This window comes from Dromaius novaehollandiae, chromosome Z (assembly GCF_036370855.1).
Source record: "Dromaius novaehollandiae isolate bDroNov1 chromosome Z, bDroNov1.hap1, whole genome shotgun sequence".
NCBI lineage: Eukaryota > Metazoa > Chordata > Aves > Casuariiformes > Dromaiidae > Dromaius > Dromaius novaehollandiae.
The window spans coordinates 35,065,033-35,089,841 of NC_088132.1; the positions used below are offsets into that span (position 1 = coordinate 35,065,033).

Here is a 24,809-nt window from a genome sequence, read left to right on the forward strand (position 1 = left end):
CAGTTTCAAATATTCAGTGAAAAATGGTTAAAAAATTGTGAAAGAAACTTCAATATTCATCTTAAAGCAGAACATGAAACTACAAATCTGTTGTAGAGGAGTGGGGAAGGGTGTCAAACTGCATGCTGTTGTGTGTGATTCATTATTTGACATAACTGGTGCATCGTAACATATGTTTGCCATCTGACAAAGGCAGGTACTGTACCCTTTATAACTCCGCCCCAGGTCTTTGGTCCTTGGAATCATCAATCCCCTAAATTTTGTCTTTTTTAACACAGTAGCTAAAGCAAAACTGCAGTGAGGAGCACAGACCTGCCTGCCTGAAGCTTTTCTCCATGGCTTCTCTTCTCTAAACACACATGAGAAACTCTGCAAAATGAACCTCACTATTCCTGGAGTCTTCTCCCTCCTTTTGTTTTTTTTCCAAGTATAGTATTAGTCTCACATTAAATTGCCATGCTTTATTGCACCTTATATACTTATAATCTGGAATACATCTGAGGTTCTTATATGATCCTCATCATAGTATCTAAGAGTTTTACAATTCCCTTACAGGGGAAATTCTCTTCTTTCTTTCTCCATAAGGAATCAAGACACAGAAGGAAGTCTCCCTAAGTCATTGCAGCTGAGTATTTATTTATCTAAGTCCCACTGAATGCAATTGAAATAAAGCAATGACTTAGGCAAAACTATACAGGAAATTTGGTACAAAACAGATAACTGAACCTTAATCTTTTTGCTCAAAGGAGCTACTATCCTGGTCATGTTGCAGTCTTAATTATGACTGCACTGAAACATAAACAAATGAAAATCGAATGCATTTTTTGCCTTTATTATTTCTCTATTCAATTTTATTTTCTGTACCTCTTCAGTCCACATACATTCATTCTGCCTTTCACCTTTAGCTGCACTGCAGACTAGAATTAAACAATGAAAACCTGACATTTATAGTGGAAAACTGTTTAAAGAACCATTTGGAATATCAACATTTTTCCTTCACTAGTGCAAAAGCTGTCCTTAATGTTCTTTTATTTCCTTTGCTCTTCCATCTATGAATTTTAATGCCCTCATCCTCATTTATATGGTCATTTGTTTTGCATTTCATTTATTGGTTTGACAGAAGCCAAACCCCCCCCCCCCCCCCCTTCCCTCCCTCTGCCCCAGCTTGTACTGGACAACTCTGCAGGTTTCAGCGAGATCACTTGTCTGCTTGAATTTCCGCAATCAAGATCTATGTTCAGAGAAAATTTATTGAGGAAACCACATGCATAATTAAATACTGAAAATACAAAAAAAATCTGGCATGTTCTTAACATTAAAGGGAAAATCCTTCAGGGACTACTTCCAGCTGGGTAAGAATTCTAAGTACTACGCTGTTACATAGGAGATCGCCTCCCTGCTGTTCCAGTGCAACATGCTGCTGGAGAAAGCTTACAATACATGTAGCCTTTGAAATCACATCCAAAGGAATTACAGCCTGAAGGCCACACTCTTGGTGTTGGGACATAACTAGACACAGCTAGCTATGTGGAAAGGACAAGCTCGTCCCTTCTCCTTAAAAGCACTCATACTTCACGGGCTGAGTTTGTGCTGACTCTCCAAAAATCCCACAAGGAACTGACTTCAGGCTGTACCTCTGCAACAGTCAGGAAGAAGTCTGAAGTAGAGGACAGCAGCCTTTCCAAACAGAAAATGTATGAATGGACAGATAAAGATCTCAACAGAAACATCAGTGCTGTCTCATCTGCAGGTGGAGAGCAAATGGAATAAAGGTTTTTATCTTAAATGCACGCTTAGAATGGGAAGGAAGTGTTGCAATGACCTTTTGATTTTTTTCCTTTACAGACTGCCTGGAAAAGGTGCAGAGTATTGTACGGGTTGCAGTCCACTCTTATTCACTGCCACAGTTTTACTGCATGGAGAGCAGACTGACAAAATACTCATGCTCGGCTAGGGAGATGACTTTCATCTGCAAAGGTGAATCAACTTTTGCATAAAGCCACTGACCTCAGAGGAAAGGGCTGCCACTACTGCAGTAGCAGGTGAAACAGGAGAACTTCTCCCACTTTTATGGTCTAGCATGGAGGGTGCCATCCACCCTCCCAGCTTCTATAGATCATAGTTTCATGGGCTGTTTATTTAATCCTGACTAATCCTGGACTTAAGTCACAGTCTTACAGGTAGGTGAGATGGAAAGCTGAAGCACATAGTCTCTGAGAAAAAGGAAAGCGTAATACAGAAAGTAGATGCTTTTAATTCTCTTTCAGAAAGCAATCTAGATTATTAAAAATGCTAAAGGGAAAGATTTGGTAATAAAAAAAGCAAGTTATTTATACTGTTATTTAACAAAGTACTTTAAGATGTGTCCTTCCTCTCTTTTCCTCTCCCCAGATTTATTCTTTCTAAAAACAAATGCACAGAAAGCTAAACTTTAAAAAAAGTGAATGAAGCTTTCGTAAAAGCTTCATTGATGAAGTCTTACACCAGAATTAGAGAGAACGGGGTATCTACATCACAGATTTAGCATACCCCATTCAAACAACATATCTTATACCAACAAAGACAGCTAAATTTCTACTAGAGTTATCAAAACAGACCTTCGTAGCTGTAAAATAATAGCCTTCATGCTGAATTCATTTTGCGATTTGTGCTTAATTCCAAGTACAGTTAAATATCAAAGATTTCACAGCCCAGTAAACTCCAAAATTTAGGATAAACTGCATTTCCCATTGCAAGTAGTTTGGAAAAAGTTATCTAAGGCAGGGAAGTACTAGGACTCAGCTCTTCCTGTAAGTTGGTCAGCCTTTATTTTTAGTTTTCAATTGTCAGTATTTTTTCCCCTTTTGTAAAGGAAGTGTAAAGAACTGCCAGTACTTGAAGCTAAATTACTTCATTTACAGGTCCAGCGTGACACAAACAGCACTGATGAAGCTACACAGCATTCAGTCCAGCACCTTCAGTTGGTATGACCTCTAATGTAAAGGAATAAAAGCTAACACTAGATTTAGTCACTGTTTTGTTGATCTCATAATACCTGAAAAAATACCCCTGAAAACTCAGCACCTCAGGGAAGGTATGAGCCACTTTTCCAGATTAAATTCTTAACGCTATTTCTAGATCAACTCTTTATGGGGTCCCATCGTGGTGTAGGATAGCAATGCCTATAAAAATAGCCACTAAAGGTTTCCTTTACTGAAGTGCATGGGAATAGAGCAAGGCAAGGGATTCACTTGGCCCTGCTAAATTACAAAAGCCACCTTATTTCATTGGAAGACCATAAAGGCTTCCAACTCAAATCCTATGCATGCAAAACAAATCAATTCATAGATTAAATCTGTCACTTGGGTGCTTTATGAAGATCAGACTATAGCAACCATACTAAAATTGTGTTTGACCCCCATCCTGAGTTAGTGCTCACAGAGAAAAAGGTAGGAAACCTCATACTTTGAAAATGTTAAAGGAGAGGGAAAGGTGTTCAGAACAAAAGAAACCCCCAATATTTAAACAGGAAGTATTGCTAGGCTGTAATTAATGCTTTCATTAAAGCTACAGTGCACACGAAGCCAAGATTTCCTGAAGGAGAATGCCAGAGCAGAAGGCTCTAGCAACAGAGACATCTCTGGTAAATGACGTCAAAAGCTGAAGTGCTTAGATTTTTTTATTAAGTGTAATCACTGAGGTGACATTTGTCCTACCAACCATTGCATATGCATGTGACTACCTTACGTAGACCTACTGAAACCAACCTTTAAACCAGCTAGCCTAGGTAGTGCTGAGTAGCACTGCTGGTATATCTGTACAGGTCAGAGGCCCCCTGGGACTTCAGTAAATATCTAGCTGAATACACCATATTGACCTCTTTGCTACAGTAGCTGAACTATAGCAGATCTGATGAAGCAGAGAGCTATCCCTTTTTAACAGAAGCTTTCCTGCCTGACTGCGTAAGATTTTTACAGGGGGGTGAATTTTGTTTGAATAATACCTAGTTACACATTAAGCAACAATTTAAGGAGATACTACCTTTATGCCTTATAAGGCTGATGATGCACATTCTGAAAGGAAGGCACATAGATCTGCTCTAAAACTCTGCAGCTCCAGTAAATCTGAAAAAGTTTAACATGTTTGAATCATGTTATTGTGAGCCTGTCAAATCCCAGTTTCTCCTAAAGAGAATCAATCTTCTTCCCTCCTATGTCATTAAGTGAAATGTTTTAGACAGTTTCAGCTAACACTTCAAACTTTGAGGAAGGAATGCAACAAAACTTCTTTTCTTAAAAAAAAAAAAAAAACCAAGTATATATGAGGACAAGGCCAGCAGTATCAAGAACAGACTCATAGTCATAATGAAATGAAAATGGAAATGTAAGCTGTGGGAGAGGATTAGATACTGGAACGTGAACCAACAGGTAAGCAGAGAATCACAGGAAGAGGAATAACCACTAGCACCAACTAGCACAGAGAAGCCTTTAATTACCAGCTGCTCATTAAGCAGGTTTGTGAGAGTCTTTCAAGGCTGGAAAGCTCAGTTTGCAGAAAGCAAACAACTGCTGGGCTAGACAGGGACTGTAACTTTCAGATACTTTTAGGCTCAATTCCCTATCCCACATCTGGATACTCCCCAGACTCTCATTTAAGATCACCTTGAAACAAGAGCAACTAACAGGTTTGTCAGTCTCTGACATTAGTAGTCTTTTGTGTATCAGCTTGATTTTCCTCATCTCAGCACTTGAAAACTCAGTTAGTGTCTGCTGCCCAGGAATGCACAAGGACAGCAGGAACATGGAAAGTTAATGCAGCAGAACCATAAACATACTGCACAGGAGAGTAAGGAGAATTTTATTCCTATGACCATTAAACCCTATCAACTTCTCTGATCGTGTCCTTCACTTTCAATAGTTGTATATGCTATACAGGTGAGTCATTCCATATTTTTATTAAGAATATTCAACACATAAGCAAAATGAAGCACAAAAACACTTGTAGAATTCCAAGTCTCAGCTTGTGGGCTGCCATTTCTGCACTATCTTCCTATTCATGTGTTAAGTCATATTAAAAATGAAAACCCAAAACACATGACAGCAGAACAAGAACAAAATAATAGTCATGTGAAAATAGTTTCTCTACTCGCAGTTTCCTCATATCATACAGAAGAGTGCCATCTACTGTTGACATCACTAAGTTTTTAAATTCGTATTTTGCATGCATGGTAATGGACAATACTATTTTACATCACTACTAAAACTAACAGTACTAGGAAACCAATCTGAAAAATAAAGTCACTCATACACTATTCCCATAGCCTAAAGCAATGGATCTGCGAGAGAGAAATTCCCCCATAATTCTAGCATGCTGTGCGATCTATACTTTAATGGTTGTATAATGTGTCATTCCTGCCCAACCCCAGCTTAATCATTTCTGCTTCAGAATTAGTCACTTTGCGAGAGCTGATGCTCTGTTTTGTTTTCTCTTTACAACTGCAACTACCATCTATTCTCTCTCCCTTGCCTCCCCTTTCTCATGCTCCTTAAAGAAAAGACAAGAAAAGTTAAGGTTGCAAAGGGATGGGAAACCAGAAGCAAGATACAGCCTGTCCTCAGGGAAGGAAAAGGCACAGAGGCCTAGAACAGTGCATCCACAATGGACCAAGACATGCTTTCTAGTGGAGCCACCAGATTGCAACAAACGAGTAAGAACTGCACTCATTTCGTTCTATCCCCAACCATTCGCCTGATGCCTTTGAGCCACAGTGGTAGCAGTATCAGTGGGTCATCTGAACTGATCGTAAGATGAAGGAGGGATTATGGACAATGTATATTCTCTGCTGGCTACCCTGCCAATGGCAGGCAGAGGTGACAATTTTAAGAAAAGGAGTACTTGTCCCATTGCCACTCGGTGTGAGGGGAGAAAAACTGGATACAGGCACTACTTTTCTCTTCTAGCCAGTCAGTGAAACCATGTCAGAAGCTATAGGCAGATGCAATACTGGCACCTTCAAGGCTTATTAAAAATAAACAGGATCACTGAGATCTGAAAGAGAGCTGTGAGGTAGCACACTTTCGTGTGGTATTACATTTATGTAGATCCCAGTATGGTTCCTGTTACTGATTTCACACAGAGAAGATTCTGTATTCACTGTAGTTATATCTGGTTGCAATTCAAATTAAAACGAACAGGTTTATATGAGTAATTCAGTGAGAAAGAAATGATTCTCTACTAAAAAAATGCAAGCAATAAGGGCTTAGTAAATAAACTCACCATAAATTCACTCTACACAAGTCAGATCACTTGAGACTACATAAGTTTCAAAAGCACCCATCCTCTTTTCTTTGATAAACGCCTCAGGAAGTCACTCTGTAATCACAAGATAAACCAAAAACCTTAAATCCATAAACCATATGATCTAAACCAACATCCTTAGCTTAGGTTATGGCTGAGCTCTCTTGTTCCACTGTTATTCAGACACACAAACTCTGCTATTCTTGCTCATTCAAAGGTGCGTCAGGAGAAGAAAAACACTACACACGCTTTCCCATCTGCAAAATCTGAATAATTTATTCAGATAAACCTTAAAGAACCCTTTCAAACATCACAGTATATTAGTGTACAGTTAATGACAACTTCAGAAATCATGCTTTTGCTGCAAAGCATAAATTTAATGGTAAATCACAAGATGGTTTTTCATTATTTCAAAGCAGCATATCATTGATGACAAACTTACAAATAAATATTGTCAGGATTAAGACCTGCATTTAGGTTTTGTGAAACCTCTGAACTGCCACAAAACAATCTGTTTGATGATTGTCATAATTAACAACATCCATTTTTGGCTGAAGTAACACAGTTCAGAAGTATATTTTTAGGAAAACAGTATGCATCTTGAGTTTCTATGGAAATATTAATACCTTCCAAACAAGAAAAGTATCCTTCAGAACTGCATGATGGTATCATAGCACACAATAAAAACGGTGTTTTGGTTTTAATCTCTGTATTCCTGTTAACAGTATTTACTATTTTCCAAATTTAGTTTTAAAACAGATATCTGCTACTGGTTTTCAGGGATCTCATTACAGGATATTAACCTTTGCGGGAGAAGGACATATTTTCCTCAGGATTGATGCTTTTTTGTTGGTTTATCAAAGTAAGGAGTGTTGTCTTGTAGCAGATCTTTCCTGGGTACAAGCACTGTAACAGGAAAAAAAAAAAACCTGTAAGAATACCACCTTCTGGAAAATACTATTTAAAATAATAAAGTTGTTTTTACATTTGCAAACAACAAATCAAGTTACTAAAAGGAGAGTCTGGTAAGCTGACAGGCAGCGTAATGGCAACTACCTAAGACAAAACTGTATTAACATTTACGTTCTGTTTGTCAGAATATTTCCTTCAGCTTTTTCCCTTTAAAAGCACGGAAAATATTTTAATAACATTAAGAATCCATAAAAAGGGCAAAGTGTTGCAATAACTTTTAGTAAGAGAGAGAATGGCAATTTTAACATTGCTGACAATCCTGAGTCAGATTATGTTTACTTAAACAATTTCAAAAATGAGTATCAAATTTGACATATCCCCTCCCCCCATCTGATTTAAGATCCATAATATTAATTTAGTTACACCTGTTTCAAAGGCTAACAGAAAATGAAGGAATCAAATGAAAGTTATCACCACTAACTCTTCAAAGAATGGCAGCATGTTAGGGTTTGTCTAATTATGCACCATTTTAACCTGCTCCTGGCTCAAAGTTCTGGCCATCTGGCTCTTCAGACATCAGCTTGGCCTTTCTGCACGGAGGGAAGGAGCTGTGTCATGTCACATTTGCTCAAGTAGCAGCAACTTAAAGCACAAAGGGCTGAAAGCATAATGCTGTTCTTTGACTAGGTCAGACTAGGTCAGGTACTAAGGGTACAGTAAACCCATAAAACATTAGAGACACACACACACGCAACACTGAGTAACATTCTGTCCAAAGTCACTGTTTTCCCATATATTGTAAGTAAGAAAGAAAACTGATTTCCTTGAGGATATGTTTCTTTTGCATCTGTGGATTGATACTGATGCATTTAATAAGTTTCTAAGAGCTTTAAATAAAAATTCAATTGTATTTCTCTTACAGAGAAAACACAGATGAGTAAATTCACGACAAATCATGTTGATCTATACAGCTACAATAGGTGCATGAAAGCAATACAAAAAGAAAAAAATAGGAATTGGATGGATTTAAACTATCAAAAACAAAACAAAAACCCCAAACAGATAAAGACTGAAAGAAGAAAATTTTTTTTACTGTCCTTTTGAAAGCTATGTTTTGAACGTACAGAGTCAACATAGCACATCAAAATCATCAGGACATACTGCATGTGTGGTGTATCACTAAAATTTAAGCTTGACTTTTATCAGCTTAATTTGAAGTAAAATAAATAGAACCAAGACATTTGTATGCTAGTGAATAACGTGACTCAGACTGAAACATTTTGCAAAAAAAAAAAAAAAAGAAAAGAAAAATTCAGAAAGGTTAAGTGACTAACAAGCTTGTAACTCAAAATTTCTTCTCTTTAGTAAGCAAAATCCTGCCTAATTTAACATTTAAAAGACTTATCACTGAATCCAAACATGACTATACACTGCTTTGTCTCAGATTCTTAAGAAGAGTAATGTTGCCCTGTGCACTGTTTCCAAAGTCATGACAGCACTGAATAATCTCATTTAATAAAAGAAGTATGTTCACCTTATCAGTATTTTTCTTCACTATTCAAAACTAGTTCTGGCTTTTCTTTTCAGGATATATACTAAATAGTTATTTTAGAGATGCAAGTTTGCAAAAAAACCCCCCACCAGATGGCTAAATTACATATTGTCAGCTATAATACAAAAAGTTAAGCATGAGAAGATTCTGACGGTTCCTGGGAAAACAAGCTGCAGCAACAGGTTTTGGAAACATATCTTACCTAGCTTCTCCTTCCCCTCTCCTCTTTCATGCAACATAACAACTAATTACTTTTTTTTGTCTGTTTTTGCTCAGGATGAAATAAGGGCAGTATACTAACTTAAATACAGCCCAGATACAAATATTTTATAACACTTAATTTTTTCCAGGTAGGCCAATATACTTTCTATTACAGCAAAGCAAACCTTCATCTACAAAGTTTCTAAAACAAACATGCAGCACATAAAATGAAACATTATGAAAAGTAAACTTTTCAACTAAATTCACTTAACCTATTTTCATTTGCAAACAAACAGCAATTCATCTAGCCACTTTAGGGTATACTACAGAAGATTTTTAATGTTTTTACTATAATTTTAATAACTTAAGAGCTTATTCAGAAGTGATTTAAGTTCACACTATTTCTTTCATTCTAAAAACTGTACACTACAAAACCATAAATATAAGAATGTTTTCATTTTCCATTAAACTCCCTCTTCTGGACAACTGAAAGGTTTTAAAGATATACTTATTTTTGTTTCTGCAAACGAAAATATTTCCACCCTCTTTTTATAAAATGAAGCCCAAGCCTCTCATTTAATATAAGAATACACCAAAAAAGTAGCAAGGGAGCTAACTGTAACTCTATCAACATGATAAAAGTCACCACAGAGTGTGAAGATTAAGGATCAGAAAGGATGATTTTGCTCTGCTGCAACTTCTTTAACCATAGCTGTACTGGAATTGAACACCTGTACAATTTACTACACCTAAAAGCTCAGTTTTGCTTTACAAGCAGGCAAGGATAGAAACAGCAGGATGAGATATTCAGTAAAGAGGAACAGCAGTGAAAACCACACCCATTTATAGGTACAATTTTACATAGCACACTTATGATGTTATTCAGCATAAACTGCTAGCAAAAAAAGGAGATAATTGTCTCAGATCCCTACAAATTCTGAACTTGCTTCCAGAAATTTTCTAATGGCATACACTCTACTGCCACTGATACTAAGTTCTAGTAAGTGCTATACTAGATTTGTCTAGTTCAAAGTGCTGACAGTATTCAAAACCAGATTCTCAGGAAAGGTGCAAATGCACTAAAACCTGCTTATAGAATGGCATTCAGGGATGAACTTTCTGTTACTGATTGACATCCTATGGCCAAAATTTCAGAGTTTGAGAGGCTCTGCATCCAGGCCATCACTGTGTCACAAATCTTCCAAGACATAACTTGGTCAGGTACATTAAATTTTAAAATGTCAGTACTGTACAAGGTTTTAGATAAAAGACAACACTCAAACCTAAAGGAAAAAGCTATTTTATGGGCAGCAAACGTTAATTTCTTAATTCTCCTCAAGCAGCTTCTACCTATTGAGTAGCACCTATGGATACTGTGGCCGATTTAAACATATGCTGATGGAGCAGCCAGTAGAGGCACATGGACTTGCCAGCTAGATGCTATCACTCCCAATGGATAAGGAGCAAAAATGGATAACCGAGTTATAACTTCTTTTCCTCGGTGATGACATTAAAGGTAGCCTCTGCCTCTCTATCAAGCCTCCATAATTCACAAAATCTGTGTAGAAACTTTGCATCTTTGAGATCTTTACCTCTTTGAGATCTCTACATTAATCAACAGGCTTAAATTACTAAGTGTACAGGCAGATATACGGACAATAGACAGACATTTCCCTCTCTGTCCCCCTGTTTAGTTTTCAAGTTTTATATTTATTTACTAAATTTCAACGTCTTTTAACATCTTTTTAACATGCAGCTTTACTCACATATTTTGTCGGAATCTGTGTGAATTGCCTGAATAACAGAAGTTCTGAGAATCACTTCAACGTCTGAAGCTATTTTCAGAAGCTAGTAAAGGAAGAAAAATAAGAACTGAGAAATTTAAGTGATATACAATTAACCTTGTAGGCATTTTCCATACTAGAGAGCTATTCAAATACCAAAGCCAGTCAATTCTATTACTCAGAAAGCTATCTACTATCTACACATAGCTTTCATTTCGGGAGCCTGGAGTACCCTACAAGTTGATATATTAGCTACCCTGACATACAGCACCTGAGGAAGGAAACGAGTCATCTGGTTGGAAACATGCAGCAGTATAAGACCTATAAATGCAGTTAAAACTGCAAAGGAATAAGGCAGAACACAATTACCAAAACAAGTAACTTGTTTCAATAATTACAGGCACTGGCAAATGACTCAAAAGCAGCATCTTACTATCTCTAGTGAGATAGGTAATCTGGCTCTTTTAACATTCCTACTCTTGTAATAAGGAGACAAAAATAGGGGCAAAATACAGCAAGAGTTAGCAATACTGAGATTTCACAGGAAAGCAGTGCAGGAGCAAGACACTCCAATGTAAGGATTAACAGAAGCATGATTATGTAGTAAAAGCCCTGGAAATCCTTCCCCCATTGACAGGATAAACAGAGGCACACTGTCAATTTTGCTGAGTGATCAGCAGAAGCCTAGTACTTGTTTGCATTATACCTCTGTCAGAAATACATGAAATTGTGCAAGTGAGACACTTTGGGAGACAACATCTATATCTACATCAGGAAGCAGTGTGTACGAACAGGAGCAAATCTTCACAGCATAAGAGTTAGGCCTAAGGACTTGACAACTACGTGATCTTTCTCTGGCCCCCCTTTTCCCCTTTAAAGTGTTTGAGATAGGTACTGCCCTGCTAGGTACTGCCCCTACTGAACGCCCATTAGAAGCTAGAATGCATTAAGCTTGCTCTTGAAGTATGATTTTCACTTCAGCTCCACCTTAAAGTAATCCAGCCACATGCTCTAAGACCGCTTCACAAAACAAGCCAAATCACAGTAAGCGGAGACGACCAGGACAACTTGAGTAGTGCACTCCTGATGAACTAAAATGCTAGGGTAGATGCAGCCACTGCACTCCACATTCTAATATTGCAGATGGTTATTCCCCTCTTCTTAGGTCACTTCATACCTAAATATTTAATGTCACACTCAGAAGAAACTGCAGCATTCTGCTCTGGCAAAGTAAAACCCATTTGGTTGGCCAATATTCATTTTTTAACCTGATATTTAAAGCAAAACAGCATACCACACCCATGTTTATACAAATAAGTGTCCAAATTCTCAGAAGTCCTATACTGTCATTTGATTCAGTTCCTCTGCATTAATGTCACTTCAGCATATATGTATGTTCAATAATGACTATGACAGCTTATATGTTGTTCTAGGATTCTATAGTTCTGATGGAAGTCTGGAATTTCTGCCACTTACGCATTGAATCAATATATCAATTAACCCATATTAAAAGGTAATATATGCATGTTTTGTAGGCTGCCATTCCTAACAAATACAGATTTAGAAATTACAGCAAGTATTTTTCCTGTATATCAATAATGAAAAGAACATAAAATTAAACAGATCAGAAGTCCAGGACACAAACACAGAGGTACTACTATAGGGGCCTGGAAACAAGCAGACATGCTAGAAAATCCTAACTAAATGCCCAGAACTATTTACATTACTGTCCAGTGGCTGGAATGACGTAAATATCCAGATTTATTTCTGCAATGGACAGATGGAGGCATTTCTTTCCAACAGTAGAAGAACAGTAGTAGAAACCGCATACTGGTGCAAACGACATTGTATAAATAGTTCCTTAAAAGGATGAACGACAATGACTAAATCATTCCCTCAGTATGGGTAGTAATAACTAAAAACATCTAAAATACGTAAGTTTCATTTCAGACCTCAGTAAGTTTTGGAAAAATTACTCAGTAAAGTGTTAAAATAGCAACTGAGCAAAAGTAGCATATATATAGTGACAAAACAAAATATCCTATTCCTTTTGGCATATAATGTTTTCACCATAAGGAAATAAGAAACAGGAAACAGTGGTAGAATTAATACCTCTATATTATAATAAAGCCATGACCAGTTAACAGTTCTCCCTCTGCCGCTAAATGATGCCTAACTTGCAATCAGGAATCAAAATAAGTTCCCATCTCTGTCAATAATGCAGAATATTATTTAATTTCTCCATATTTTTGTGTACTTATCTATACAACAAAGACAGGTAAACTTAAGTGATCCAAGCTCCAAAAAATTTTCTAAGAAAAATACACGAAATATTTACATGAAAAAACAGCAACATTAAACAGTTTTCTTTCACCTAATTTTATTATGAACCTCAGAATAAGTGCATCAAAGTACTAGAAGGTGCTTTTTCCTTATGTATTTTGATGCATGCAAAATTATATGACATACTACATATCAATGGAGGTATCAATATGTTTGTAAACAAAGATCCATGGAAGCACCTTTTAGAATTCACTTGGCACTCTCAATGTCTCAATAAATGTCTGCATTAGTTCAGATACTCTTTCAGAAAAAGGCATGAAATTTGATGCAAAGTGGAAAAAAACATCAAAACAAGAGGTACCTCATTTATTTTCTCTGCAGATGTCTCATTTTGGTTATTTTTGAATTCTTCGTTTATCTTTTGTCTTGCAGCTAAATGAAGTAAGGAAATAAAGTGTAAACAAAACAATTTCATCTTTACTTTGTCAGTGGCTCAAAACCCATATTCCTAAAGCCTTTCTAGCTGTCTCAAGGCAGCTTGTTAACCTGGTTTTACGTCTGCGTTCCTTTGGCTACCTACTCCTTTCCATTAAAAGAAAAAATTCATCCCCTTCCTGATGCATTCAACCCAAAGTTTTTTTAATACAAGATTTCCATGGAATTCACATGATAGTGTCTTATTTTGATTTTATTGGTATAGGGATAAAATATAATGCTATGACTGCTCATCTAGTATCCTGAGATTTAATAAGAATTAATGTGTAGACATTATTACTGAAAGTTTCCATTACTATAGAAACAATATTGACCTCCTGTACAGCAATTGTACATGAGGATCAAGTCAAATTCTTAGCACAGTTAAACATGCTTTGACTGGACTGAAGGGAGGGGGGAGGGGAAAAAAAGCTAAAAAATCCCACACAGATCACGAAGGCTCCAAAAAGAGACATTTTCAGCAACATTCTACTTAACAAATATGGCACAAGTCTAAAAACAAGGTTTTTGTTTCAACTTATAGGATGTCTGGTTATGGACACACAGAAGTTTCCTCAATGACTGCCTATTAAAAGAGGAAGGCAGTCATTTAAAAGAAGATTATTTTAAGAATTATTTTCTTTCTAGCTATATTCTTTTGCCTACTACCCAACTGTGTTTTCACTAGTTCCCCCCTAAGTTCCTTCTCTCTTACAAAATATGTACAAACACATTTGGTAAAGAAGAAAACCCAAATGAATGTTAATTATCTCCCTTCCATCTATTTTTCCATAAACTGGAATTAACATACCCTCCCTCGTATTAGCACTGTTGCTTCTGTTAACAGGACAAAATAGCATTAATGACTTCATATTGTCTGTCTTCACCACACACTCTCACAACAAACAGGGAAAAAATGGTAAAGTTACAAAGAAAAGTGAGAAAGAAACAAATACAGTGAACCATTTCTCTTGAACAGCTAAACTGGATGAGACAAGGAAATTATTGCTGAAATTACAGTTACCTCAAGTTGACATAAGCCAATCCTGATAACAGAAGAAGTACTCTGGTCTCCTTCCCTTGCATTTTGGTTCTTGCATCACCTACTCACTGGTCCCACAGGAGCATTAGCATAGTTGTGTACTAGCTGCCACTTCAGAACTGATTTGGGTTAACACCAGCCACCTCCACCTCCTCCAAAATAGGGGAAATTTTTAGCTACCTTCTCCAGTCTTCATAGCCACAATGATGACACTTTAAGAATCGAACATAGTCAGGCAATGTAACATGCAAGCAGAAGAAAGTTCCGCACAGAGAGAGGTGCACATCTACCACATAACAAAAATATCTTACCTTCCAGGGCTCTGGTATCGTTTTTAAAAACCTCTTGTCGGGTTCTGTGTAACAATTTAAAAAGTTTCAAAACCTGTCAACAAAATATCAATAGAATTTGTTTGCTAACACAATTCTTATTTAAAATGAGCATGTTGCAATTAAGGATATTTTGCTTTTGCTTGAAAATTTATGTTCTTTCCATTTAGTATGTAACTTAGCTGAAAATCAGTTTCTCAGACACTATGTCTCAATTCTTGATCAAATAATCTGCAGATAAAGCAGCTGTAAAAGAAATCAAAATCCTAGACAGTTCTGGATGTTTCAAACTCATCTGAGATGCAAGAGAGTACTGCCACTACGCTTTTAAATAATCACTTTGCATGACAGGGATCTAATCCTGAAAATACATTAATGCAAACGTATTTCTCATGCCAATATATAAAAAAAATACAATCAGAACAACTGTACAAGTCACCTAAACAGACTTTCAGGAGTATCTCATTGGATTTAATACTTTGATTACAAAGAAAGAAAGAAATGTACATGGCTGAAGTATTCTCACATGTGAGAAAAGAGAATTTTTAAAGGATCTCAACTAGCAGATTAACTAATGAGCACAATTATTTTTAATGTCTCTGTATAATGCTTAGGTATGATCTTCTACAGGTGATATGGCAAAACCAACACAAAACAAAGTCCTTTCTTAAAAATAACTATCATATCATCAGACAAAAACCTCAGTAAGAACAAACACTCAGAAGGATTAGGATTTACAATGTAGAGATGACAGACCTCAGTATGTATATAATGCAAAAACATGGAGAATGACAGCTCATAGACACATGGTTTTGGCTGTTTATTCATGCATATTGTTGTGAATTATGGAAAACACCAGGAAACCTTGACTTTTTGTCAATCACTGACAAGCACCAAGAAGTCTGGGAACATTTAAAAGTTATTTTTGGTACTTCTTTGTGTGTTCAGGCACCTCTAGAAGGCACAATTTTAGGTATTTCCTCATAATCTTAGATTGTTTTCTCACAATCAATATTCTGAAAATTTCTTAGAAGGAAAGCACAAGAAACATGTACTATATCTAAGAAATGACCACCTTCTTCATTAGCATGCTTTGTATGTGTGAGTTGGGGATGCAAACATGTCTGTCCCCTAGAAGCAATGACCTGGGACAGCAGCGAATAAATATATCCCAGCAGGGCTGTGAAAAAAGCATTGCTCATACTTTCAGTCTCTCTATGACAGAGAGAGATGGCAAGCTTCTCTGAAAGCTACTACTCTGTATCGACACTTTTTTAGATTTTCAAGCTAAGTTCTCACCCTCAGCTCAGCTATTACTTGGCTAAATCTTACAACAATTCATCCAGAAGTGTACACATGCAACATGACAGTTAAGATGGGGAAGAAGTCATAAAACAGTAACAACAGGCAATCTTCCCGTTCAATACTGCTTCTATAACATAACAGTATCATGGAATTACTTACAATATTAAAGGACAACTTACAAATAGCAACGAATTCAAATGTTGCTTTACTTCAATGGAGTAAAGTGCTTTATAATTTTTATTGTAATTTATGACTAAATATGCTGCTGTTGAGGACATACTTATATTACAGACCTTTCTGGAAAGAAGATAAATGAGTGCATTCCCAATTGTTTGAGAGTATCCAGAATGTTTCTTTAAGTTAAAAACTTGTCACTTTTAGAAGACTTAAAGCATGATCTGACAAACAAATGTGAGCAGATACATATAAAAGAGAGTACATTAGCTCCTTTTTGCCTTTCTTGTCCTTAATAATTCACAGCTAACCAGGACTAGGTTGTCTTCAATTGCAATGTTCCTATGTGCTAAAACTGTGGAAACTAGAATGAACAGAATTAAGAGCTAGCATGTAAATCCCTTCTTCTGTAGGCATATTTTAGGAGATTTGACTAAATTATTTGGACAGTGCATCTTGAAATATTTCTAGTCTGTAATATTTTACCATCTTTGCAAATAGCAAAATTAACATTACAAGTAATTTTGAGTGAAAGACATATGTAGGGCAAAACCATGGCCCATAATTTCTGATTATTTCAAACTCTCTCTTTGATCAATACTTTTCAGGTATCTTCCTCTAACGCTTTTTGCCATTTGCCTATTTGTGCAAACCCCACATAATATTTTGCGTAACACCAGGTCACAGAAGTTACAAGGATAACATTAGAGGACTTTGAAGCAGGGTTTACCAATGCATTGACTCCTTCCAGCACTGTAGTCATTTAGCAAAGCACAGATCCCCTCCCCCACCAATACCCCAATGGAATAACATTAGGCTTTATAACACTTCTGTCCTGAGACAGGGGGCTCAAATCCCCCCAAAAGCAGGCTACATTGGAAAAAAATGAAATGTTGAGACAAGCACCTGCTTTTCTGCCATTGCTTTTCTACACCTTCCCATCATAATTCTGCTTGTTGATGCTATAAATGCTAGCAAGTGCTAGAAGAAAGGTCCTACCCTCCAGTCAAATATAAGGAAAAATTCCCCAACATCCCTAAGTATACAAATATGTTTGAAGTCCAATTAGTATTTACACCCTCAGACTGCAAATCCAAGGGGGGACACAGCCTGTCTTCTTCAGTGCTGTGTACATTACCATCAACTCCAAACTGCTGAGCACCAAGCAGTGTTATGACTGACAAAAAGCCCAATCCTATTTGCACATCGTGACATCAAGCCATCAGAGCACGCCTTCCCTCAATGTCTGTGGCACGCTAAAACACAACTCACTCAAAAAAGAGTTCAAATGCTTTATTTCAAGCGGCCCCACACCTCCTGTCAGCCCCCCTTTCCCCTCTGACAAGCAGCCCGTGCCCCAGGGGCAGGCCCTCCTTATGGCCCCGGGCAGCCAGGCCCGGGTGCAGCGCTCCTCCGCCGCCGGCCGCAGAGCGGCTCAGGCCGCCCCGCACAGCTCCTCTCCGCCCCTTCCCCATAGACCCCCGCTCCACCGGGCTGGAGGCGACCCCGAGCACCGAGGAGGCCGCGGGGAGAGAGGACACCCACCCGCCCGCCCTGCTCAGGGACCGCGGGCAGGCCAGGGCTCCACCAAGAGGGGCCACACGACGCCCGCGCTCAGCGCGGCTCCCCCGGCTGCTAGACACCCACCCGCCAGGGGCGACCGTTACCCCGCCCGCGACGACCGTTAGCACCCCCCCGCCCCTCCGCGAGGGCCGCGCATGCGCACCACGCTCACCTGCCCGCGGCTCCCCATGGCGAGGGCCGCACCGCCTGCCCGCCGCCGCGGAGCGCCACGCCCCCTCCCCGCGCGCTCAGCAACAGCCAATCGGAAGGCGCCGCCCCGAGGTCCGTGGCTACCTCCTTTTCCGCTAGGTAAGAAACGACAGGGCTTACCGGAAGTGCACGCTGCAAATCTTCCGGCGCGCCCCCACACCAAGGGGGTTCCGGGAGTCCCTGCCAATACTGCTCCCCCGGGCCGCGCTGGCCCCCACCCTCGTTCCGCGCTGGGCTTGCCCGCCCGCACCGACAGCAGCCTGCGCCCAAAGAGCTGAGGCATCGATATTTCACCTCAGGAAGGTCTCTCTGTCACCACGAGACCTAGGAGCTTTAAACAGAAACACCGAAGTCAGGGTTTTCTGTTTGCCTACAAGGTAACAAGCCTCTAAGTGCTTTTTGGGGTACAACAAAGCGTGCCTAAAATCACACAACACCAGCACAGATCAGCTCCCCCAACGTACTGATGGGAGACGGATGAATATCAACATAAAGCCAGGAGAAGGCAATGCTGAGCAACACAACAACTAGGCACCGACACTGGCACTGTGACACCAGCTGGGTGACAGCAGCCCCCCGGCAACCTGCACCCCTATGCGTGCTGACCACCACTGCTCGCAGAGCCACAGCAACAGCAGGCAGCTGTGGGGGCACTGGGGAGGGAGACTGGGGGGCTACAAGGCCCCCAGCACAATCACATTAACTGTGGAGCAGAGAAAGGTTTTTACAGCTTTAGCATGCTTACCAGTAGCTTGTTCAAAAGGCTTAATAATATCATAATTCTTGCTGGGATCACAAGGCCTTTTCTGATGTGACTAACACAAATGATTCAAATGCTGCCTTTCACCATGCCAAGACCTATTAAGAGACTCCTGTTGGTGTCAACAGGAGTTGAATGGGACCTTAAAAATAATAAAAAGGACCGGCCTAGGACTGCACACAATGATAGACTTTTGTATAACTTGTTTTCAAGCAAAAAATTAATAAACAATTTAAACACTAAATCTATTAACTCTCTTCAATCTGGTTTAAATTGCAGTGCCCACAATCCTAGAGCCAAACTATGAATGACATAAAAAAGTACATTACTAGTTTTCTTTCAAAGAAAAATCTCATCACTTCATTTAATTAGAAACCCATCAATTTACAACCAACACACTTTTACACAGCTGTCTTTCATTCCCCAGAAGCATTTGAAGTGAATTTCTACTTCTTAAAAATGATGACATTGGCATAATCAAGGTTTATTAATCAGAACTGATCCAAAACATTTTGTTTAACATCTTTTCTCATGGAAAGAAAACCCTGGACGGAATTGAAACAATTACCTTTTTTTACTCCTACTAAATTAATAATGAGAATCCAAGTCTAGAAAGACATAGGTATGCTCCTTTGGATGAGTGAAAGACGAATTACATACTTCATACCAGAATTACACATGATGTCAAGCATCAGGGCCCTGGGAACACTAACAGGCCTTAACGGCCCTGACCAGCCTCACCAGGACACCCACTCGCACCCCCCATTCACAGGCCCAGGAGCCCATTCAGGCTCAGCCTGGGGCCACCAGCCCCTGCCTGACGACGCCACAGCGCGGCCTCTGCCCGGCCACGGCCCCGCGCAAACAGCCTCCAACCTGCGGCCAACAGCCCGACCTGCCTCTGTCCTCGGCCTAGCTCCTAAGGGGCTGCGCCTGACCTTTACCGGCTTTAACGGCGACGAGGGGCGCTCGGCTCTAACTGCCACTCGCCACCGCACTGCGCGGCCCCGGCCCCGGCCCCGGCCCTCCATCCCATCGACTCCCTCCCGCCGCGCCGCGCACTCCCCCATCCCTGATACACGCCGCGGCACCGAGAGCACATGCGCCGCCAGGGCGCGACAACCGCAAAGGGCAGGCGAGAAGGCCAATCACGACGCGAGGCCTGCCGGCGGGGCCCCCCCCCCCCGCTAAACCAATGAGCGCCGGGCGGGGCGTGGCCGCGGGGAGGAAGTGCTGAGGCGGCGGGCGCCGCGCGTGAGCACATCGCCATGGCTGACGAGATCAGCAAGGCGCAGGCCGCCCGCCCGGGCGGTGACACCATCTTCGGCAAGATCATCCGTAAGGAGATCCCCGCCAGCATCATCTACGAGGATGAGCAGGTGCGGGAGGCGGCGGGGGCTCTTCCTGGGGCGCGGCCGCCCCGGCGGCAGGCGGCGGTGCTGCGGGGGGGCTGGGCCTAGGCGGGTTGTGGCGCTCCCTCCGCCGCAAGGCCCCGACATGGGGCAGGGGGGCGCCCGACGCTGCGCCGCTGGTCTCGGGGCGCCCTTCCGTAGCCAGGCGGCCGGTGCCGGTGTTTGCTGCGTGGTGCCGCTGTGGCCCGGCGCCTCTGGCAGGCTCCGCGGCTCAGGGGCGGCGGGGAGCGGTCGCCGCTCGTGTAGAGCGTCTCGGTGGGACGGCGGGCCTAGAAAGCTCAGACCCCGCGTGGTCCCGGTTGCAGGTATCTAAACCCCGCGCTTCTGAGCAGTGACTGTAGTTGGCTGTTTTTCCATACCAGAAATGCTGATGGTGACGGGCCTCGCAATAGCTTTGTAGAGATTTTGCAGCTCTGCTGTGCCAGGCTTTGGTTATGAACCACCCAGCTGGGTTATTAATGAATTACTTTTTTAATTCTTTTTAAAAACCTGGAAGCTACTCATCCCATAGGCTGCAAAAATGCCTCTGGCCTGATGTCTGCAGTGAAGTGTGACTGTGTTAACAGCGTGCTTGAAAAAATTGCTGATGCACTGCAGTGTGCTGGGAACCAAATAATCCAGTTTGATTCTTAACAAAAAATTGCTATAAGATATTAACTTTAAATTAGTATCCAATATGATTTTTTTGAATACTAAGCACTTTGAAAATAGGGTTTATCTGTGGCATAGAAAACAAGCTCTTACTCAAAGGTGCTGTTTTCCTCATCTGTGTGCTTAATAGCAATGCATCGCTTGGAACAGTGCTTTTCTTAATGGATCACAATAGTGTTAAGCTGCCATCTCTTTGCCAGAATGTTGGAAATGTGCACTGCTTTCCAAAAATTGTTCTTGTGGTACTGCTCTGCATTACAAAAAGATGTGCCTCCTTTCTTTTGTCAAGGTGCAATTTGCATTAGGTTTTTCCTCAGCTGTGCTGACTGCAGCAATGTAATGTAAACAGTGTGCTTGATTGAGAAATAGGCTATGAACTTTAATGATGAGCGACTTGGGAGTAAATAATCCACTTTGACTGCCATGAATCCAGAGTATTTTCTGGAAGACTAATTGTTTGCAGTATCTCACTCGATTTTAATTTAAAGTATGCGGGAGTTTAGAACTAGTTTTAGAGTTTAGGTGATTATAGTGAATGATCTTTAATTCACTTTGTTCACTGCACTGAAGATCTGTTTATTGTTGGCAGGAAATGTTATGTGGAGGGTTGTAATGATTAATTAGTCATTAATTGATATACAGTGCAAAGGAGATGCAAAAAGTACAAAGTCTTTGTGGAATTAAGCCTTATTAGTGCTGTTGCACCTGAAATAAAAATAAACAAAACACCCTGAAATGAAGGTTGGTGTTACTGGCCATTCACAGGCTTTCTGGGATTATGCTTTTGTTCAAAACTTCTACTTTCTGCCCCATAGAAAATGATTTGCCACTCATCTACTTCATTAAATTCTTTGACTCAGCTTAGCCATTTGTCTTCTGCCTCTATATGAACCGCACAGAATAAGAAATTTGGAAAAATCTGGAAAAACACTTAGGAAATGATCAATCTAAATTAATTTTAAGCAATTGTGTACAAATTACTTCCATTCATCCATTCTTTTTTTATCCACCCTTTTGGTTTGGGAAAAACAAGCAGTTAATCAGGAGAGGTTTACAACTGGGCATCATCTACATAGGGGTGGCTTAAGGGGAGGGCATGTTGGAGGTATACAAGATAATGAATTGTTAGAGCAGGCAAAGATGGGGCTTCTCATCACCTTTACTCTTGGCAAAGGCCACAGGTGCTCTATATAGAATTAAAAAGCAATAGAGTTGGCCAGTGAATAGGAAATTTTGTTTACCGATGCACAAAAATGGAAAGCATCTAGGAAATATGTATTTTGAGGAATCTAAATTATGTGCTAGAATTATGCACTCTTACTCTGGGGCATAACTTGACCATAAATTGCAAAAATTTTGATGTTAAGTCTTACAAGTAAGCCAGAGGTTAGGTTCCCAATGATTAGCAGTAGCAGAGTCTATGGGTGGTACAGTATGGGCCTCTCTAGGTTGTGGCTGTTGCAGTGGCAACTTCCAGTTCTATGGCTGGCCGCTTGCATAAACAGCATGGCTCCCTTTGCCTCTCTCTTTGCCTTCTCTTCTCTTCTGCTTCTCCACATATTGGAAGTCTCTAACCTGAAATGCTCATCTCTCTCCTTGACCTCATGATTTTGCATGTGGAGGTAAATGTATTGAGATCGATTTAATGCAACTCAGTGAGTTGCTACATGCAGTTTCTGATTGCTAGTAATCTTAGTACTTCCATAAAATTAGTTGGGAGTTACCTGCTTCCTACAGGTAGGTGTTCAGTGTTCAATGTTTCAGTGACACCCTTGTCTCAATTTGGAGATGTCTGAAGCCTTAATACGTTATTTTAAATGTTCTTTCTCTGAAATACCTGATGTTATTAAGGATAGCGTTTTAATACAGCCTCAGTCAGATAACTCCAGATTCTTTTAAACTGCCTTCCTACATCTGACCAAGGCAATAATCAGATGTAACTGAAAGATGGTTAGCAGTTGTTTGCCATTTGTATTATTAAATAGGGCCTTAAGAAGAAGGTGAAATAAGCATGAATATACTTTTTATAGGAAGGAATGTATGCAGTCAGCTCTTAGTTCTTATGCATATAAGAAAATAATAAATCACGAAGCTAATTGACAGGTAACTTTTTCTCATTGCGAATGCTATTACTTTTAAATAATACTTGAAAAAAATCGACATTCTGTGTTTATACCAACAGTTCTCTGTAAATAGGTATTTGTGTATAGCAAGTGGCAAACTTTAATAATAAGAAAAATCAACATCTTTGGTTGCATTTGGGGTATCTGATATTCTACTTCTGGGGTATCTGATATTCTACTTCTGTATATGTTTATTGGGCTGTATTGATTTGATTAGCTTGCTTTCAGAGAAAGGTAGTAGTTTACATTTTAACTGTTTACTCTTTCTCCAGTGCCTTGCGTTCCATGATATTTCACCCCAAGCTCCAACGCATTTCCTAGTGGTTCCTAAGAAGCCAATTGTCAGATTATCTGAAGCAGAAGACTCTGATGAATCTGTAAGTATTGTGGAAGCTCTCTGCATGCCAAACTGACTGTAATTAGTTCAAAATCTACTAGGCTCTTCCCCATCCCCTCCTTTCCCTTTGACACTACAAAGAGGCAAAGTAGGCTATTTCAGCTTTTCTGACACCATAATCCTTTGCCTCTAGCTTAAAACAGCAATGGAATTTTTCAGTCAAATTAGTGATATAAAGTAATGCGCATCTCTGGATATGGATTTCTAGTGCAAAAAGCCATGTTGTGAAATACAGCCTGATATCTATTTTCCTGGCTTACAATAAATAGTACTTATTCTAATATGGAGAATAGGGCTTGGGGTTTTTGGCAGGGTGGGGGTGAAGAAAGGGTAAGTTGTATGACAGGTGCTGAATATTTAATTCGTAACTATAAAAATGAAGTTCAAAGATGTTGTAAACCCATGCAAGACAATGTAAAGTTTCTTTTCCACCAGATTTGCTTACATTGCCTGAAGAAATAATGGGGGCTTTGACCCTGAGACAAATTTAGCTTCTGTGACTCTTTTGTAGTCCATTACTGCCTTGCTTGAAAAAATTCCATAGCTCTCTTTCCTGTCTTATGCATAATCAGTCTTTGTAGCTTTACTTGGAAAATGTCGGTTGCAGACAGACAGCAATTTGGACAGCAATGGTTGAATTATAAGGAATTAGCTAACTGGCTTCTCTGAATGGTTCTCTGCTCTCATTCCTTCCCTTCCCCCCTCCCCTCTCTGTGTGTTTTTTCTTTTTTTTTTTCTTTTTTTCTCTCTCCTCCAGCTTCTTGGGCATTTAATGATTGTTGGCAAGAAGTGTGCTGCTAACCTGGGCCTGACCAATGGATTCCGGATGGTTGTGAATGAAGGGCCTGAGGGTGGGCAGTCTGTCTATCATGTACATCTCCATGTTCTGGGTGGTCGTCAGTTGGGTTGGCCTCCTGGCTAAAATTCTTGCACCACAAGAATTACTGCATGTGTACAAACCACCACCAAATAGATTTATTACATTGCCCGTCAATCTAGCCACTGTTAATGTACATTCTTTTTTGATGTGTGTCTATGAAGGGTAATAAAAGCTCTGAACAGCAGCTGCACAATAAAGATTTAGCATATGGGAATCATCTGTCTTGTGTGTCTTACTGATGGAAACAGTTCTGCATGTTAAAATGGTGTCTCCCCTGAGCATAAGTATGTAGAATGTTTTAATCCGCTAATAGCGATGTTTATAGGTACTGATTTGCCCAATCACTTGAAGCCTGAAAGCTCAATTGCTTAGAGACTAATCTTTTGTCTTGTAGGAAGAAAAGTTTTTGAATGTGATATTTACGTATACATAGAACCTGTGTAGGCGGCTGTTAAAACGTAAAAAACAAAACAGCAACAAA

The 24,809-nt window shown here is 39.9% G+C and overlaps 2 protein-coding genes across 3 annotated transcripts in view; one reads left to right on the forward strand and one right to left on the reverse strand.

The window, feature by feature from the left end:
• The window catches only part of LOC112978806 (complex III assembly factor LYRM7), a 40,830-nt gene extending 22,614 nt beyond the window's left edge, over positions 1 to 18,216 (reverse strand). The window contains exons 1-7 of one of the 2 annotated variants that reach the window (XR_010386104.1): positions 18,068 to 18,216; positions 14,836 to 14,908; positions 13,370 to 13,440; positions 10,708 to 10,789; positions 7,080 to 7,182; positions 6,256 to 6,351; positions 4,021 to 4,103 (exon numbers count right to left, since the gene is read on the reverse strand). Coding sequence is in view for 1 of the 2 variants with exons in the window: in XM_026092536.2 (XP_025948321.1) it covers positions 7,106 to 7,182; positions 10,708 to 10,789; positions 13,370 to 13,440; positions 14,836 to 14,908; positions 18,068 to 18,085 (321 nt within the window). In the remaining variant the exon portion in view is untranslated. Of the gene's footprint in view, positions 1 to 4,020; positions 4,104 to 6,255; positions 6,352 to 6,525; positions 7,183 to 10,707; positions 10,790 to 13,369; positions 13,441 to 14,835; positions 14,909 to 18,067 lie in introns of those variants that run through there. The other variant, XM_026092536.2, reaches the window with a different exon arrangement.
• Positions 18,217 to 20,065: 1,849 nt separating this feature from the next.
• LOC135324865 (adenosine 5'-monophosphoramidase HINT1) lies at positions 20,066 to 24,542 on the forward strand. Its single transcript, XM_064501869.1, has 3 exons — positions 20,066 to 20,244; positions 23,324 to 23,428; positions 24,206 to 24,542. The coding sequence occupies exons 1-3, from the start codon at positions 20,134 to 20,136 to the stop codon at positions 24,368 to 24,370; spliced, it is 381 nt and encodes a 126-aa protein (XP_064357939.1). The 5' UTR covers positions 20,066 to 20,133; the 3' UTR covers positions 24,371 to 24,542.
• The last annotated feature ends 267 nt before the right edge of the window (positions 24,543 to 24,809 follow it).

Coding starts and splice junctions, on each gene's coding strand:
- LOC135324865 (XM_064501869.1), top strand. CDS start 20,134: ATGGCTGACGAGATCAGCAAGGCGCAGGCCGCCCGCCCGGGCGGTGAC. Junction 20,245..23,323: donor TCATCTACGAGGATGAGCAG/GTGCGGGAGGCG, acceptor CTCTTTCTCCAG/TGCCTTGCGTTCCATGATAT. Junction 23,429..24,205: donor CAGAAGACTCTGATGAATCT/GTAAGTATTGTG, acceptor TCTCTCCTCCAG/CTTCTTGGGCATTTAATGAT.